Here is an 18,522-nt window from a genome sequence, read left to right as displayed (position 1 = left end):
ATTCTGTCCACAGTGCTCCAGAGAAGCGGAAATCAAACTGAAAAGCGAGAGCAGAGTAAAGCTTTTTTACTTGGACCCAGATGCCCAGGTAAGAGCTAATTTAATATTTAAAATGTAAAATTCATAAACAGTTACTGTTCCGTGTACCGTTCATTGAATGTTTGAGCGGTGTTTAGCCAGCTCCCCGAAAGGCACCAGCCTGAAGCCTCAGGTCCACACTGATCGGTCCTCTAAGGCCCCCTTAGGATAATCCGGAGAGCAGGGCCCTATCACTGTAGACGCGCAGAGGCCTTAACATTTCTCAGCTGGCTGATAGAAACCTGGGAGTGTGTGCAAGCCACACCCACCCGTGTCCCAGCGAAGTCCAAGCATGGTGTGACACGGCTCTCCAGGGCCCAGGACAGTGAGTGTAGCACAGAGTTGCCAAGAGTGGACAAGGCTCTACTGTGTGTCACCCTGAATGTCTCCTCTCTCGTTTGTGCTGCTTTCACTCGAGAGCCTCTCTCCTTAGCGTTAGTAATAACTGTTTCTGTGTTTCTTCACTGACTTCCTGCTGACACCCTCTGCCTGCTGTGGTGACTTGCGCATAGCACAAACCTCACAATTTTGGCCATTTGAAAACACAATTCAAATTAAAAAGAAAACAATTCAGTGCTATTAAATATATTCCCCATGCAACCATTGCACCATCTCTTTCCAGAATATTTGAATATTTGAATGTTTTCATCTTTCCAAACTGAAACTCTCAAGTAACAGTCCCTGGAGATGGTGTCCAAGCCCCTGGAGACCTGAGTTCCACCTGCAGTCCTTAAGAACTGACTGTCTTAGCAAACCCGTCAGTGCGGAATCCCTCAGAACCTGGCTGCCATGTCCCCTCTCACTCACCATGTCTCAGGGTCGTCCGTGGCGTCCCTTTTGCTGGTGTCCCTGGTTGTTTGGTTGGTTTGTTGCTGTTATGGGTTGGGGTGCACGTGGAGGTCAGAGGGCAGCTCTAGGAGTCGGCTCTCTGCTTCACCGTGAATTCTAGGGTCACAGGTCGCCAGGCACACACACTGCCTGCTGAGTCATTTCACTGATCCAGAATTTCTGTTTATTTATTTAAATTTAATACTGAACCTCCCTGTGTAGCCCTGGCTGTCCGGGAACTTGCTATGTAGCCCAGGCTGGCCTCAAACTCACAGAGATCTGCCTGCCTCTGCCTCTTTAGTTCTGGGTCTACAAGCATGTGCCTCCGTGCTCAGCCCTGAACTTCCTTTCTATTATTGGGTGTCCATGTTTGTATGTATGCATGCGTGTGCGCATGCGCAAGGGTGTGTGTGTGTGTGTGTGTGTGTGTGTGTGTGTGTGTGTGTGTGTGTCTGTGTGTGTGTGTCTGTGTGTGTCTGTGTAATGTTAATCCTGCATAATCACCCATCAGCAGGTTATCACCGTGTATGTGACTGTTATGACAGCTGCACCTGCCTATTGGATACGGTGTGACCTCACAGTGCCATAGCACTATGGTGCATGAGCACCTCACATGCCAAGGCACTGCAGTGGATGAGCACATACAGTTTTCCGTGGGAACATTCATGGTGGGTTTTAATGCCAGCGTGATGTGTTTATATATCCATGTTTTCTTTTTGAAGAAACTTGACTTCTCATCTGCTGAGCCGGAGGTGAAGCCATTTGAAGAAAAATTTGGGAAAAGGATTCTTGTCAAGTGCAATGATTTGTCTTTCAACCTGCAATGCTGTGTCGCCGAAAACGAGGAGGGACCCACTACAAATGTAATTTCCTTTTGAAAAGTGCTGGCTTTTTTTTTTTTTTTTTTTCCTTTTTTTAAGTCATTCTAAAACATCAGGGACCAGAGTCTCCTCCTGCCCCCTAAAACTTTTCTTAGAGGGAAGAATGTTAGCGTTGCAGTAAAGTCCCCTGGTGAGGGTCTATATTCCAGCCTGAGTGGAGGCCTGATGTCCAGTTGAGCGCCTCAGTCACCTGGCCACAGAACCAGCTGAGGGAGACCGTAAGCCATGATAACGAAATAGGTGGATAATTTGCTCTTTAATATTGCTGTACTTCTCCTTTCCAGAATTCCCACCTTCCGGCACAGTCCCTCCGTAAGCCAAGCATCCATGAAGTTCGGCTGGATATGCACATGCACACATGCACGCACACACACTCACACATGCACACTCACACATGCACTCACAAACTCACACATGCATGTGCACACACACTCACGCACTCATGCACTCACACATGCACAGGAGCACGCATGCACGCCCTGCTCCTGCCTTTATAGTATTTCTTTCAGATGCTGCCAGAACTTGAGGGCTTTCCCTGACACTTTGGGCTGCACCCCTCCGTGTGGCTGCTTGGCCCCCAAGTGTCTGCCCTTCGTGCTGCTCCTAAAGAGCACGGCTCTTTCTCTTCCCTCCTCCCCTCTTCCTGAGAGAGCTGCTGCCATTTACAGCTAAATTGCCAAGAGGTTTTTTAATTTAAATAAAAATGTCCTCAAGTTTCAAAATACCTTTTAAAGAATAAATGGGGTTTGTTTGTTTTTTAATTGCTGAATAATTCCAGGTGGCACAGGCTTCTCCTTCCGTTGCAGCCTGGGTGTGGAGACCTTGCCTAGAGAGGTGCAGGGCTCACACTGGAGTACAGATGGGGCTGGGGTGGGCTTGCGGCCAACGGTAAGAGGGCAGGTTTAAGCTGTATGCCCCAGGACGTGGATTTCATCTTAGCTGCTCCAGGGAGATCAGCTGTTATATCTGTAGAGTACGCGTTTTACAGCGAGGCTCGTGGCAGGATAGTGAGTTCTGTTTCTTCAAAATGCTTTATAGCCTAGTTCTGTGTGACAAGGAACAAAAGTTCCCATGTCCAGCATTCACCCGGGGAGACAGTCATAAGCAGAGCTCACCGTGCTCACGTGGTAGCGCTCCTCCCTCAGCTGTCTGGACAGTTTTGATGACCATGGTGTTTCACTCATGGTATTTTTCAGGTCGAGCCTTTCTTTGTCACCCTGTCCCTGTTTGATATAAAATACAACAGGAAGATTTCTGCTGATTTCCACGTGGACCTGAATCACTTCTCGGTGCGGCAGATGCTGGCACCCACGTCCCCTGCACTGGTGAATGGTAGCCAGAGCCCACCCGCCTTCCAGGACGCCCTTCACGCGGCATCCATGCAGTACCCGAAACAGGTGAGGAGCGCTCACGGCACCCAGACTTCTCCTGCGCGTGCTGTTCAGAATGTTACAGAATGCTCAAACAGGCCTCGTGGCGCAGCAGGGCCAGTTTAGCCCGTCACTTACAGGGCAGCATCTGCAATTACAAAGTGAAAGCAAACTGAGGGAGAAGCCACCGGGGCTCTCGGTTGCTAACGGCTTTTCCTGCTTGCATTTCCCACCAAGTAGACTTAGAGCGATGGCAGATTGAGGAGAGCCTGAGATGTTTGCCCGGCTCCTCCTGGTTGGGCCATCTCACGCCCCTTTGCTGCTTTGGTGGTCAGGGATTTCTGTCAGTCATCTGGGAGTTCTGCCGACTGAAGAGAACCATTTGTCTCCTAGGGAATATTTTCAGTCACGTGTCCTCACCCAGATATATTTCTCGTGGCCAGAATCGAGAAAGTCCTCCAGGGAAGCATCGCACACTGTGCTGAGCCGTACATGAAGAGCTCTGACTCCTCTAAGGTAGGGACGGCTTTGGTGCTTCAGGATTGTGAACAGTAACAGCCCACGGGATGCAAACACGCGAGGTCAGAGGGAGAAGCGCAGAGACAGGTTGGGGAGAGAGATGGCTCTGTCACGGAGACACCCGCCACACAAGTGTGAGCACTGGAGCTCTGATCTCAGCTCCCACACAGATGTCCCATCTGTAGGCCCAGCACTCAGGAAGTGAAGACAGAGTCCTCAAGGCAAAGCGGCCAGCTAGACTGCCCGGAGTCGGCAGCCTCTGGGTTCACCTGAGAGCTAGCTGTTTAATAAGCACAGTGGCAGGCCACCAGTGACGCCCTCTGACGTCAACTTCCGTCCTCCACGCACATGCACTCTCATGTACGCAGTCTTTACACACACATGATGCATGCCACACATGAAAAAGTAAATACTAAAACAAAGAGGGCATTACATGTATTTATTCTCCATTTTAATTTTATGTACCTGGGTCCATTTTGTCATGCAGAAAACTGCACCCACATGGTAGCACGTGCCACGTGTATATTCTGTCATTCTGTCTGTATATTTCCAGCTCCTGTGTGTCCAGCCCTTAACAAAAGTGTAAATAAGAGACATCATTTTACTAGTCTGTTCTGTCATCTTAAATTAGTTTTCAAAGGAATTATCTGCTTGGCACTATATTTTGTATCACATGAAAGCACGTGTTTGCAGCCAACCATTGTTTACTCATTTGTTGATGTGCTTCTTGGGACCCTGAGTCAAATTGTGATCCACGTTATAGACTTACTACGTACCAGAAGTTCCTGGGTCTAAAAACTTAGAAAGTAGAGACCTATGAGTCTTTAGTTGCTTTCTTATTGTCCCATGGCTGCAGTGGCCAAGGACTGTTCTTGAGTTAGAGTAAGCTGCTGAATGCTGTCCTGGGTGGTTCTGATGGTTTTCGGTTGGTTTGGTTTGGTTGGTGGTCATCTGAGGGAGGGCCTCGATGCATAACGAAGAGCTGGTCAGCCGAGCCAATAAGAGTAGATAGATGTGCCAGAGCTCAAACAGAGGTTTACCAAGTTGACTCGGAGATCCCAAAACCTCCCTCCTGTGGCCACCTGTGTGTCCTGGGCTACTAGGATGAATAAAACAGTTGTTAAGGAGCACATTTGTGGATTCGGAAGGCCTGGGTGCCAAGTGCCAGAGTAGCCAGGGCGCTTCTGATGCACCTCGCCTCCGCCGGCCCCGGTGTCCCACACGTGGGTGCAAAATAATGTCGCCCTTCCTCATCAGGCAAGGGTAAGGATGAAGCAGGCCACAGAGCAGGCGGTGCTGAGAACACATACACACATCATGTGAAATATTCCTGCCTTCAGTTCCCATCATCTTCAAACACTAAGTTATTTTGGCTGATAAATGTTGAGTAGATTTTGCTTCCTGGAGAGAAGCCTTCTTAGTATTTCAAGCCAAGCCTGAACATTTTGGGATAAGAAGGTTTTTTAAAGCTTTTTATTTTGGTGAGTCAGCAGGGACTTCAGACAGGGCTGTGCCGACAAAAAGTACCACCAGGGTGCATCTGCGCCAGCGTTGCTGCTTCTGGTCACCTGAGTTGACATTCAGCAGCCCATATTGGTGCAGAGGAAATGGATCTCAAGGGGCCAGCCCTCCTCACCACCCCCACATCGCGGTAGAGCGGGGGTCAAGTCTCGGCCCTCTTGTGCCTGGAGGGAGGTTGTGATAAACTTGGCACAGGGGTGTTATTTTGTTCTGACAGTTAAAGGTGTGTCTTCCTCAAGACGTACACAATCCATCTAGAACATCGCCTGGAAGAAATTTTCGTTTTGTAGATGGGGAAGGCTCCAGAGGAGAAACATGCATTGAACTCCCGCTTTCACAGGCTTTTCCTGTTTGCGCCCTTGCTGGTTCTCATTTGCTGCAGGTTAGACTTAAACCCTTGTGTGTGGCATTAATTTTACTCCACACTGTACCTGCTCATTGCTGCTCCCATCTGTTTAGGAAGCTTTTGTGGCGCTGGAGGTAAGATCCAGGGCCTTGGGTGTGATAGGCAAACGGTCTTTCCTGTGGTGATTTGTTTGACACAAGCGCTTACAATGTAGCTAGGACTGGCTTTAAAAATTGAGATCCTCCTGCCTGTCTCCTAGTGCTGGGATTACAGATGTGTACCGTGACGCCTAACTAAAAGTCTGAAGTAAACCCTTGGGGAGAAAGAACTGGGTGTCTTTGTTCACGGGGCCATGTGCCCCCCAGTCCTGCTAAATCCTGTGGAGGGATACACACACCCACTAAGAAGAAATGGCTGCACTAGACACTCTCCTGGCATCTGCCTGAGCCAACATGGTTTTCTGGTTCACTCTTGGAGACAGTGATTGTGGAAGGCTCATAGCTTTACAGTGACAAGGTTTGGCGTCTTGTCACTCACACCGTAGAGATTTATTGACCTGCAGAATCACAGAGCTGGACCTTCGCCCAAGCGTCCCTGTTGCTCTAGTCCTAGGTCTCCTAGTCAGTACCTCTCACACTTGATAGTGTGTGCAGACCACTGGGGGCCTGGCAGGGTACAAATCTTGACCCAGAATGGTTAGGGCAAGCTCCAAGGCTCATCTGACAGGGCACAGAATGGTTAGGGCAGGCTCCAAGGCTCATCTGACAGGGCACAGAATGGTTAGGGCAGGCTCCAAGGCTCATCTGACCACAGGGCACAGAATGGTTAGGGCAGGCTCCAAGGCTTAGCAGACAGGGCACAGAAAGGTTAGGGCAGGCTCCAAGGCTCATCTGACCACAGGGTACAGAATGGTTAGGGCAGGCTCCAAGGCCCAGCAGACAGGGTACAGAATGGTTAGGGCAGGCTCCAAGGCTCAGCGGACAGGGTACAGAATGGTTAGGGCAGGCTCCAAGGTTCAGCGGACAGGGCACAGAATGGTTAGGGCAGGCTCCAAGGTTCATCTGACCACAGGGCACAGAATGGTTAGGGCAGGCTCCAAGGCTCATCTGACCACAGGGCACAGAATGGTTAGGGCACTCTCCAAGGCTCAGCGTACAGGGTACAGAATGGTTAGGGCAGGCTCCAAGGTTCAGCGGACAGGGCACAGAATGGTTAGGGCAGGCTCCAAGGTTCAGCGGACAGGGCACAGAATGGTTAGGGCAGGCTCTAAGGCTCATCTGACGACAGGGCACAGAATGGTTAGGGCAGGCTCCAAGGCTCATCTGATGACAGGGCACAGAATGGTTAGGGCAGGCTCCAAGGTTCATCTGATGACAGAGTACAGATTGGTTAGGGCAGGCTCCAAGGCTCATCTGACGACAGGGTACAGAATGGTTAGGGCAGGCTCCAAGGCTCATCTGACGACAGAGCACAGAATGGTTAAGGCTCATCTGACGACAGGGTACAGAATGGTTAGGGCAGGCTCCAAGGCTCAGCAGACAGGGCACAGAATGGTTAGGGCAGGCTCCAAGGCTCATCTGACGACAGGGGACAGAATGGTTAGGGGAGGCTCCAAGGCTCAGCGGACAGGGCACAGAATGGTTAGGGCAGGCTCCAAGGCTCATCAGACAGGGTACAGAATGGTTAGGGCAGGCTGCAAGGCTTAGCAGACAGGGTACAGAATGGTTAGGTCAGGCTCCAAGGTTCACCGGACAGGGCACAGAATGGTTAGGGCAGGCTCCAAGGCTTAGCGGACAGGGTACAGAATGGTTAGGGCAGGCTCCAAGGCTCAGCGGACAGGGACCCTGACTCTGCAGCTTCGAAGAAAACACTGGCTCTCAGCTGTAGGCAGTTCTCCTAAAACTGTCTTGACTTTCACATACTCAAGTAACATAAGTGACTTCAGGCTCCTTCCAACACACACAAGGCATTCAGGTCCCGTTGTGACTGCCCAGCTCAGTCACACATAATAACTGGTGTAGAACCATTCTGCACACGTGTTATCGCCAAAAGCCAGTATTCCCCATCAGCCTAAAACAAGCCAAAACCAATAACGAGGAAGTCATTGTATTTGCCTATAAAGGAAAAGTGCACCAGTTGAAGACCACTGGCTAATTTAAGCCAGTACCTAATTATATCTTAGCAATACCTGTCTCCTAGGTTGTGGGAATCTGTACAAGTTGGCGCGTTATCACGAGCTGGGAAAGCTTAGAATATTCATCATTGTTTTTCCTTAAATTCTGGTAAATAGATATGTGGACATAGATACCAAATATTAGTATTCTTAGTGGCTTTCAGTTAGTCCTTAGTAAGGACACAGTAAAGCCTGTGAGAGGAGAGACGCTGGCCAGAAAGGTGCTTTTTGATGCTTGCAAAGACCAAAAGGACATACTCTGTCATCTTGAGAGTTGCTGCCATGGGCTACATTAAATAAAGAAGCCTGTATCACTGCTGCAAGAAGCCTGTATCACTGCTGCAAGAAGTACCGGTCTGTGCATCAGGCGCCGTGGCGAGAGCTTGCTTACGTGTGATGGTAGATACTCTGGTCTCAGGCCTCCGTGGCTGAGTGTTTCAAGGCTCTGTTCTGGTGTGTTCCAGGTGGCTCAGAAGGTGCTGAAGAACGCCAAACAAGCGTGCCAGAGACTAGGGCACTACAGAATGCCATTCGCTTGGGCAGCAAGGTAAGGGAGCTTTGACGGGGATGTCCCGGTGGGCAGATAAACCAACAGACAAGAGGCCTGCCTGTTGACATGAGAGTAAATACTCACCGGATCTGGAAATGTGTTCAGTGAGGACACGGAGAGGAGGGGTGGGTGCTAGGCTGAGAACAGATGCTGGTCCCCAGCAGGGCGGACAGGAGGTGTGTCCCGAGAGAGCCCTGGCCACATGCCTCCGGCTCAGATGTCCCAGCTGGGGAGTCCCGCCACCGTGGCCTCTCTCTGTGTCCCGGCCTTCTTTCCCATGTGAATGCATATGTTGTCTGCTCAGTACGAGCTCTTGACTGGGATTGTTTGCTGTGTAAACTGAGTTAGTTGTGGTCGTCCCTGTTGATACTTGCTGCATTTGGGGATAATAAGATCTTTGTCAGCCACAGCAGTGGAGTCAGTTCTCTGTCGGCCACAGCAGTGGGGTCAGTTAGTCTGTTTCAGACACCAGAACGCTCTGTGTTTCCGTCTTTGGAAAGCCGAGTCTGCAAATGTTATATCTCTGTTTCAGGACGTTGTTTAAGGATTCCTCCGGAAACCTGGACAAGCATGCCAGATTCTCTGCCGTCTACCGGCAAGACAGCAGTAAGCTCTCAAACGACGATGTGCTCAAGCTACTTGCAGACTTCCGGAAGTGAGTTTTAAGGTGTTCTTGTTTCCACACCTGTGAAGTTTTTGTGGCGAGGCAGGAGGGGTGAGAACAGCCATAAAACTTACCCCATGTAGAGCTCGTGAGAGGTGCGTAGGGACACAGACAGCACTTCCTCAACCCAAGAGAAAGAGCAAACGGTGCTGATGGATCTGACCTCTTACTGGACATTTGCTGGCGTGAGTAGGATGGGTTGAGGGTTGAGGTGAGCGTAGGCAGGAAGGAGACAACCTGGGGACGGACATCAGAGGGGACGGTCACAGCGGACCCCCTGCAGGAGGAGACCAGAAAGGTAGGCGGCACCCACTCAAGTCACAAATGTAGCTCCTGGCTGTGGCTTCCTGATCAGGTGTTAGGTCGAGGAGGGTCATCACCAGGGATAAACAGTTGCCAGGTTTCTGACTGGCAGGAGTGATTGGCTCGCCTGCTTCTACTAAAGCAATGTGGGGAAAGATGATAATTTACATAATCCTTACTTTAATGGCCGTTGTTTTAAATGCTTTGCCCATATTAATGCGTGTATGCATTTCTTGAGGCTTCTCTAACCACAGCAAACCAGGTGACTTAATGACACACAGAACAGTGCCCAGACCGGAAGCTTAGGGAAGGGATGTTCTGACCACACTTCTGCTTCCTCCAGCTTCCAGGCCTTTCCTTGACTTCAGCAGCGTGACTCTAGTTTGCTTTTTTTGTTTTCTTCGAGACAGGGTTTCTCTGTGTAGCCCTGGCTGTCCTGGACTTGCTTTGCAGACCAGGCTGGCCACCAACTCACAGAGATCCACCTGCTTCTGCCTCCCGAATGCTGGGATTCAGATGTGTGCCACTGTGCCTGGCTCAGAGGAGGTTGGAACATTTTGAAATTGGGAACAGAACCAAATGCCGAATCTGCTGCCTCCAGTAGTTGTCTGCTCTCTGTCGCTGTGGTAAAGACCGTGACCAGAAGCAGCCTGGAGCGGAGAGGCTTTATTTGACTTACACTTCGTGTCCTAGCCCACTGAGGGAAGCCCAGGCAGAAACTGCCGCAGATGAATTCTGCTCACTGTCCTGTTCCTCGTGGCTTGCTCACATTGCTGTCTTATATGGCCCAGGGCCACCTGCCCAGGGGTGGCACCATCCAGGGTGCTGGGCCCTCTGGCAGCAGTTCCCCGTCTCTGAAGCATTTGTTCACCAAGGGTCAAGCTGTTCCTCTTTTGACCACCCATAGCTAACACACTCTTTCTTAAATATGTTATTTTTAACCACATGTATGCATATATGGGGGGGCATGTGCATGTAAACGCAGGTGCCCTTGGCGGCATCAGAGCTCCAGGGACTTGAGTTGTAAGTGGACGTGAGCTGCCTGATGCAGGTGCTGGGATTCAAACACAGATCCTCTGGGAAAATAACACGCACTTAACACTTTGGGACCTCAGAATAGGACTTATTTTTGTTCTGATAAAATTTCATCTTCTTACATATGAGCCATTATAGTTGACCCAAATCCCCTGAATCCAGGTTCCAACATCAAACGCCTTTGATCTTCCTAAGAGCGTCATGTCTTGGAGATATTTGATCAGCACAGTACGTGTTCACAGCCATCACTGATCACACACACAATACTGCCAAGCAGAGGTCCTTAAACACTCCATCTCCTCAGGAACACTAGCCACTGGCCACCCTTCCTGGTGACCAGTTACTCCAACCATCCACAGCTGCCCACTCACGTGCAGCAGGCGTCCCTGGTTCATTCGTACGAAGTCACATGTAACCACAGCAAACCCATTCTGCCGAGGGCTTTGCATGACTCTGTGGCACCAGCTTAGCAAACCAACTTAAGAGATGTGGCCAAGGTGATTAAGTCAACATGCCAGGGCCTGCTCCTGGAACACAGAGATGCTTGGCTCTTGATAAACCACCTGTTTAGTCATTTCTTTCACAGCACTGCCAAGGGACATCAAAGCTCAGGGCACCTTGACACAAGCTAGGGCTATCAGGTAAGAGGCACCCTCAGCTGAGACCATGCCTCCATCGGGCTGGCCTGTTGTCGGAACCACGGTGTCGGTTTCTGTGACAGCAGTAACAACTCTTATCAGGGTGACTAATAAGTTTCACTGATTATCACTCCATGTCCACACTGATCACTCACTCTGTGTCCACACTGATCACCCACTCCATGTCCACACTGATCACTCACTCCACGTCCACACTGATCACTCACTCCACGTCCACACTGATCACTCACTCCACGTCCACACTGATCACTCACTCCACGTCCACACTGATCACTCACTCAGTGTCCACATTGACCACTCACTCCACGTCCACACGGATCACTCACTCTGTGTCCACACTGAGCACTCACTCCACGTCCACACTGATCACCCACTCCACGTCCACACTGATCACCCACTCCACGTCCACACCGATCACCCACTCCGTGTCCACACTGATCACCCACTCCATGTCCACACTGATCACCCACTCCATGTCCACACTGATCACTCACTCTGTGTCCACACTGATCACTCACTCCACGTCCACACTGATCACCCACTCCATGTCCACACTGATCACTCACTCTGTGTCCACACTGATCACCCACTCCACGTCCACACCGATCACCCACTCCGTGTCCACACTGATCACCCACTCCGTGTCCACACCGATCACCCACTCCACATCCACACCGATCACCCACTCCACGTCCACACCGATCACCCACTCCGTGTCCACACTGATCACTCACTCCGTGTCCACATTGATCACCCACTCCGTGTCCACACTGATCACCCACTCCGTGTCCACACTGATCATCCACTCCGTGTCCATACTGATCACCCACTCCACGTCTACACTGATCACTCACTCCACGTCCACACTGATCACTCACTCCACGTCCACACTGATCACTCACTCCACGTCCACACTGATCACTCACTCTGTGTCCACACTGATCACTCACTCCACGTCCACACTGATCACTCACTCCACGTCCACACTGATCACTCACTCTGTGTCCACCCTGATCACTCACTCTGTGTCCACCCTGATCACTCACTCTGTGTCCACACTGATCACTCACTCTGTGTCCACACTGATCACTCACTCCACGTCCACACTGATCACCCACTCCACGTCTACACTGATCACTCACTCCACGTCCACACTGATCACTCACTCTGTGTCCACCCTGATCACTCACTCTGTGTCCACCCTGATCACTCACTCTGTGTCCACACTGATCACTCACTCTGTGTCCACACTGATCACTCACTCCACGTCCACACTGATCACCCACTCCACGTCTACACTGATCACTCACTCCACGTCCACACTGATCACTCACTCCACGTCCACACTGATCACCCACTCCATCCTCACATCGATCACTTGCTCTTTGCTTGGCGTTTGAGTGCTTCTGGTTCTGACTGAGGAAGATTCCAGGCAAGCCGTACCTCTCTGTGTGGCTGCTCGAGTGAAGGGATGCTTTCATTGTTACAGCTTTGGTGGTACTTTTGTATGTTGGCCTCTGCAGTTACCAATCACTCTGTATGGGGAACACTTCATATACTGAGGAAATCTCAGTTCACTTTAAAATACCCACCTGGCTTTGAAGACATAGCACATTACTGTATTGATGACAGGTGAAGTGATAATTTTATGCAAATTTGGGGCTAAGTGAAATACCATAATTTCACCTGTTTGTTAATATTTTTTCATGTGGTTGCTGCAAAGTTGCAGTATGGTTTTGCAGCTGGTGTTATTATATATAAATTGTCATGTCCTTTTCCTGGGAATGCAGTTGAGAATTTAGACTTCACATCATGTTTGATTTCTCTTTCCTGTGCAGACCTGAGAAGATGGCCAAACTCCCGGTGATTTTAGGCAACCTGGACATTACAATTGACAACGTCTCCTCTGACCTCCCCAGTAAGTGTGCAGTCCTGTGCAATAGCAGCCACGTGTCCGTTTAGTTGGCTTTTCCTCTGGTCTGTATTATTTGTAATTTCTTTTCAGATTATCTGAACTCATCATACATTCCTGTGAGGCAGTTTGAAACCTTCAGTAAGTCTCCGATCACCTTTGAAGTGGAGGAGTTTGTGCCCTGCATACCCAAACACACCCAGCCGTACACCGTCTACAGCAACCACCTGTACGTTTACCCGAAGTACTTGAAATACGACAGTCAGAAGTCTTTTGCCAAGGTGAGCGCACAGACCCGCGAGTCTCCTTTAGAGCCTCAGGCTCTTTTATGCGTGTGTGTATACCAGGCTTCGTGCCGGCCCCTGCACACACACACAATACCTCTTACATCTTTCTCTTATGTACCTCTGCAGGCCAGAAATATTGCTGTCTGCATTGAGTTCAAAGATTCTGATGAAGAAGACTCTCAACCCCTGAAGGTTTGTGTGTGTGTGTGTGTGTGAGAGAGAGAGAGAGAGAGAGAGAGAAAGAGAATAACAGTCACTCTAGATGAGTACAGTGTTGGGTGGTGGAATTGGCTGCCTTGCACACGCAAAGCTCTGGGCTCTGTTTCCAGCCCCTCAGAAAGACAGATACAGTGGCTCATGTCACACCAGCACTCCACGGTGCAGGCAGGAGGACTTCTGGGCACACAGGGAGTGTCAGGCCAGCGTGTGCTATGTGAGACCCTGTCACAAAGGGGGGGAGAGGAGAAAGCGAGCGAGAGAGGAGAAAAGGTTGTTCACAGTTGAGTGGCAGACACTGTCACGGAGAGAGTGTTGCCTGAAGTGGAAGGTGGCGGATAGCTGTTTAGTGCATTTAATTTGGACAAATACAAGTATCTGCATGGAAAACTGCTGAGGGGACAGAGGAGCAAGTTGGCCATTGCTTGAAGAAAACAGAAACAAATGACATTTGCACAGAGGGACTGTACAAGCAGCAGTGTGGGTGGACATGTGAAAAGATGTCAGAGTGAGTAGGGGCGGGCCACGGACCAGGGACTTGCAGCCCTGGGCTCTCACAGGCAGAGGCAGGCTAAGCCGAAAAGAGGAGCCGCAACCCCATCAACTGAACCCAGCTTTTGCCGATTCTCGTTTTAGTGCATTTACGGGAGACCTGGGGGCCCGTTGTTCACAAGGAGTGCTCTTGCCGCGGTCCTCCACCACCAGCAGAACCCTGAGTTCTACGATGAGGTAATGATGCTTTCAGGGGTAACACAGTTTGACCAGTCTTACCGGAAGGAGGAAGTTATTTGCTTGTCACAGCAGAGGGGTGGGGGTGGGGAGGGACCTGTTCCATGCTGAAGTCACTGCAGTAGAGTTGGTATTTGTTTTACATATTTTCTATTAAGTAACGTTATAAAAACACAAATTGCAAATAAAGAAAAGAAAATTCTTAATTGTACCTTGGGTGCCATAGTTGATATTCTAGCAAAGCTTTCAAAGTCATCCTTGGACATAGTCACTACTGAACCTAAGAGTCGCCCTGTTTACTGGTAGTTCCCTCCTACAGAATGGTTTACTCTCGGACTGCCAGAGAGCCGTGGAGGTGGCATGCTCTTGTGGTGGCCTAGAATCCGCACATGGCTTCTGATTCCTTCAGAGCTTAACGACTGATTTGGTGGGGAAAGCGTGCGGGTGACACAGTAGTCGGCTAACACACCCTGTTTGTTGTATACCCTGTGTGTGGTGGGAAGTGTGCGAGAGCCAAGGGAGGCCACTCTTTATTCCCACGTTCAGCTTGCTGGAGAGAGAAGCTGCTCGTGTTTTAGACAGGCTCGTGCATACTGAGCTCGCTGCAGTGACATCAGGACATGGCTTTTAAGTTACAGCGTGTTCTGTTGCTAATGCAGTTGCGAGTTTGATTGTGTTTCTGTGTGTACAGTGTGACGAGTGGTATGTGCAGATTCTATGGTGGCAGATAGGGCACTGCGGGCATGGCTGCGTAGCTAAGAGCGCTTGCCACGCAAGCACAGGGACCTAAGTTCAAATCCTTAACGCCACGATAAAGATGTGAGCATGTGGGCTGGAGAGATGGCTTAGCAGTTGAGAGCACTGGCTTCTCTTCCAGAGGTCCTGAGTTCAAGTCCCAGCAACCACATGGTGCCTCACAACCATCTATCCTGGGATCTGATGCCCTCTTCTGGCATACAGGCCTACATGCAGGCAGAGTAATAAATAAATCTTTAAAAAAAAAAAAAAAGATAGAAAGAAAGAAAAAACTGATCATGTAACCCACAGCTGGGCTGGGCAGTAGAGTGGGGAGTGTCAAGGCAAGAGGACCCTGGGCCTGGTGACTGCCAGCTGCCCCAGGCTCAGTGGGATACTTATCTCAAGGGAATGAGGAGAACTCCTAAAGCCCCTCACACCCTCTTGCTTCCTTGCACTTTGGGTGTGCACATATGTTCACATGCGTGCATTCACCACTCACATGTACCATATGTCACACATACAGATTGCCCCCCCAATATCACTTTTACCTGCATATATTTTATATACTCATGAATACCTTTTTTTCTTGCTTTTATCTTTCCTTTGACATTGTAGGTAATATGGTTTGTGTATGAATCTTTTCAAATGGCTGCAAGTCTTCCTGGGACGGGGTGCACCCAAATTATGCATAAGACCATGATATGGCCTGGTGGAAGGTCGTGTGCCCCAAACCAAAGTAGCCATGAGCGTCCGTGTAGGAGGCCCATATGGTTTACATGCATACGGCTAGGTTGCTGTGCACCAGGGTGTCTGCTTACCGATTTGCTTACAACTGAAACTGACATCAGCCCTTCTCCCAATTCCAGCCAGCGAGTTCAGAACCCATCACTAACAGGTCAGATGTGTCCAGGTTTAACCCCGGAAGAGTTTGGAGAGCAAATCTGTCCGTGCGAGTTGGGCAGCACCTGCCTGCTTTCCCCGGGAGCGTTTGCTGCTGTAGGTGTTAGAAGCCTTGCTCTCTTGCCTTCACAGATCAAGATCGAATTGCCAACCCAGCTGCAGGAAAAGCACCATCTGCTGTTCACCTTCTTCCACGTCAGCTGTGATAACTCGACGAAGGGAAACACGAAGAAGAAGGATGCTGTCGAGACGCAAGGTGGGAGCATCCCTCCCTCCCTTCCTCGGCGGTTTTGTCATTTGTATTTTTTTTTTTTCTAACTGTATTTTGATCCTTAATGTCCATACTTTTTGCCAAGCATTGCTTAAGTGGGTTTCTAGCAAACACTGTGGTGGTGAGCTGAATTGCGTGTGTGAATTGCTAGCGATCCAACTATAGAAAGGCTCACAGGAGAGGCTGCCTCAAGGCCTTCCCGCCACTTACTTTGGCTGGTGGTGACAGTCGGAGTTGCCCAGTCTTGCAGTGGCTTTCCTTCAGAAGTCTGTGAACTCACGATGCATTTTGTTGCTGTTGTTGTTCCTTGTTCTCAACAGTTGGCTTTTCCTGGCTTCCCCTCCTGAAGGACGGAAGAGTGGTGACCAACGAGCAGCACCTCCCTGTCTCAGCCAACCTCCCCTCCGGCTACCTCGGCTACCAGGAGCTTGGCGCGGGCAGGGTACGGCACTTTAAGAATGGTTTGGTTTAACCCACTCTCTTCAGAAAACACTAAAGAGTGACTAAAACAGCAGTGGCATACAAGATTTTCATCAGTTCTAACAGTTTATCTTTCTTCATTCATTATGAAGTAAATATGCACAGTCGGAGACGCTGCTTCAAGTAACACTTAAGACAATTCAGAATTATAATTCAGGTATTTTATAAGCCCGGACCGGCGTGCCACGGCAAAGAGACACGGAGGTACTGGGCCCAGCAAGGGTCTACTGCTCAAATAATGATAAATTCTCAGGAATTTTCTTCCTGTTTGATACAGACCCCACGGGGAGGTGATTCTTTTTCCCATGTGGCTGTGCACGCTGTCTAGCGTTTCCTTCATTGCTTCTCAGAGCCCCAAGCTCAGATGTTTTAGCTACTTGGGAAGCCAGGCTTGGTGGTGTGCGCCTTTAATCCCAGCACTCCCAGTCCTCGGGAGGCAGAGGTCAATCTCTGTGAGTCCAAGGTTGTCCTGGTCTGTATAGAAAGATACTGGTGGAGTACGGGTCATCTCAGGGAAGTGCACAGGAGTCTCCGCCAGCTGCCACTCAATTGACAAAGCCGAGGAGGAAGAGCAGTGTGCAGAAGGGAGGAACCAGGAAAATATAAATGCAGACGCAGCTCCCAGCCCCCGCAGCTCTTCCAACCCTCCGTCCCTCACTGATGTTTGTGTACAAGCCGAGATAGCTAACCTGTTGGCATCCTCTTCCCCTGTGTGCATTTCTTTTAGCATTATGGTCCAGAAGTGAAGTGGGTGGAAGGAGGCAAGCCACTGCTGAGAGTGTCCACGCATCTGGTTTCCACGGTGTACACGCAGGTATGTGCCGGCCACCTCCCTCCAGTGATCGCTCTGTGGCAGTTTGCACTGCTTGTCTGTGTAAAACAGGATGCCGGTGTCCTGTAGATACGTTTTTACACTGTAGGCCTTTATTAAAAAAAAAAAAAAGTATGTAGACTGGTTTGTGTGCTGCTATAAATGGCAAGCAACTTATAAGTCTGTGATGTTTTTCAACAGTTTTTCCCTGTTGGAAAATCATTAGATGTCATCTGTACCTGGTCAGTTTTATAATCTTAAAAACTGTTCACAGGGCTAGGTAGGTGACTGGTGGTTAAGAGCACCAGGTATGCAGCCTGGTCTGCAAGAGTCCGGGGCAGTCAAGGCTCCACAGGGAAACCCTGTCTCCAAAAAGCAGAGAGCATGAGAGAGCGCACCAGGTATGAAGTGATCGAGTGAGGGCCAGACAGAGTTCAGATCCAAGCACCTGTGCAGCAAGCTTGGCTTCTCACATGTGCCCATCACCCTGGTTTCAAGGGTGTCTCAGAAACATGCTGGTTCAAGGGCTTGCTGGCACCAGCCTAGGCAAGGAAGATCTGAGCTCCTGCTGGAGGAGACCCTGCCTCCAAGGACTCCCAATTTCCTCTTCTAGCCTCTGCTCACACAAGGTGTGTGCACCCCTCCGCACATGTGCACATAGGCTCAGATGCACACACACATGCACAGGCACACCGCACATGCACATGTGCACATAGGCTCAGATGCACACACACATGCACAGGCACACACAGGCCACATGTGCACAGGCACACCGCACATGCACGTGTGCACATAGGCTCAGATGCACACACACATGCACAGGCACACACAGGCCACATGTGCACATGCACACCACACATGCACATGTGCACAGACACATGCAAGCATGCACGCACATACACGTAATTTATTTATACGTCATTCATGTTTGTTACCTGAAGCAGATTCCCCTGTTTCTAGGAGCATATTTTTACAGATTTTCTTCTCCCCCTCCCACCAGGACCAGCATTTACATAATTTCTTCCAGTACTGCCAGAAAACGGAATCTGGAGCCCAAGCCTCAGGGAGTGAACTCGTAAAATACCTTAAGGTACTAGATGGCCTTTAGTTGCCCTTAAACTGTCTTTGGAAGTAAACTGGGTGGCAAATTTCTGTCCCTTGTAAGCTTCTGCACAGATATTCCTACCTGAATGCTGTTGTGGTGGTTTCGCATGACTTTAGATAGTGGCGCTGAGAGAACACAGAAGTAGT

General features: G+C 49.9%; 1 protein-coding gene across 2 annotated transcripts in view; it reads left to right on the top strand.

Annotated features, from left to right (window-relative positions):
• Window positions 1-18,522, top strand: part of Dock9 (dedicator of cytokinesis 9) — a 276,731-nt gene that overhangs the window by 172,618 nt on the left and 85,591 nt on the right. For both annotated transcript variants that reach the window (XM_051160989.1, XM_051160987.1), the window contains exons 10-23: window positions 14-88; window positions 1,629-1,769; window positions 2,984-3,184; window positions 3,551-3,673; window positions 8,181-8,263; window positions 8,799-8,921; window positions 12,766-12,845; window positions 12,933-13,120; window positions 13,253-13,318; window positions 13,979-14,071; window positions 15,842-15,965; window positions 16,301-16,422; window positions 17,188-17,274; window positions 18,272-18,361. In XM_051160989.1, the coding sequence (XP_051016946.1) occupies window positions 14-88; window positions 1,629-1,769; window positions 2,984-3,184; window positions 3,551-3,673; window positions 8,181-8,263; window positions 8,799-8,921; window positions 12,766-12,845; window positions 12,933-13,120; window positions 13,253-13,318; window positions 13,979-14,071; window positions 15,842-15,965; window positions 16,301-16,422; window positions 17,188-17,274; window positions 18,272-18,361 (1,596 nt within the window). The remainder of the gene's footprint in view (window positions 1-13; window positions 89-1,628; window positions 1,770-2,983; window positions 3,185-3,550; window positions 3,674-8,180; window positions 8,264-8,798; window positions 8,922-12,765; window positions 12,846-12,932; window positions 13,121-13,252; window positions 13,319-13,978; window positions 14,072-15,841; window positions 15,966-16,300; window positions 16,423-17,187; window positions 17,275-18,271; window positions 18,362-18,522) is intronic.

Source organism: Acomys russatus, chromosome 18 (assembly GCF_903995435.1).
Source record: "Acomys russatus chromosome 18, mAcoRus1.1, whole genome shotgun sequence".
In the NCBI taxonomy this organism is placed as follows: domain Eukaryota; kingdom Metazoa; phylum Chordata; class Mammalia; order Rodentia; family Muridae; genus Acomys; species Acomys russatus.
Note: the sequence above shows the minus strand (reverse complement) of the source record. Positions and strands in the feature narration are given on the sequence as shown.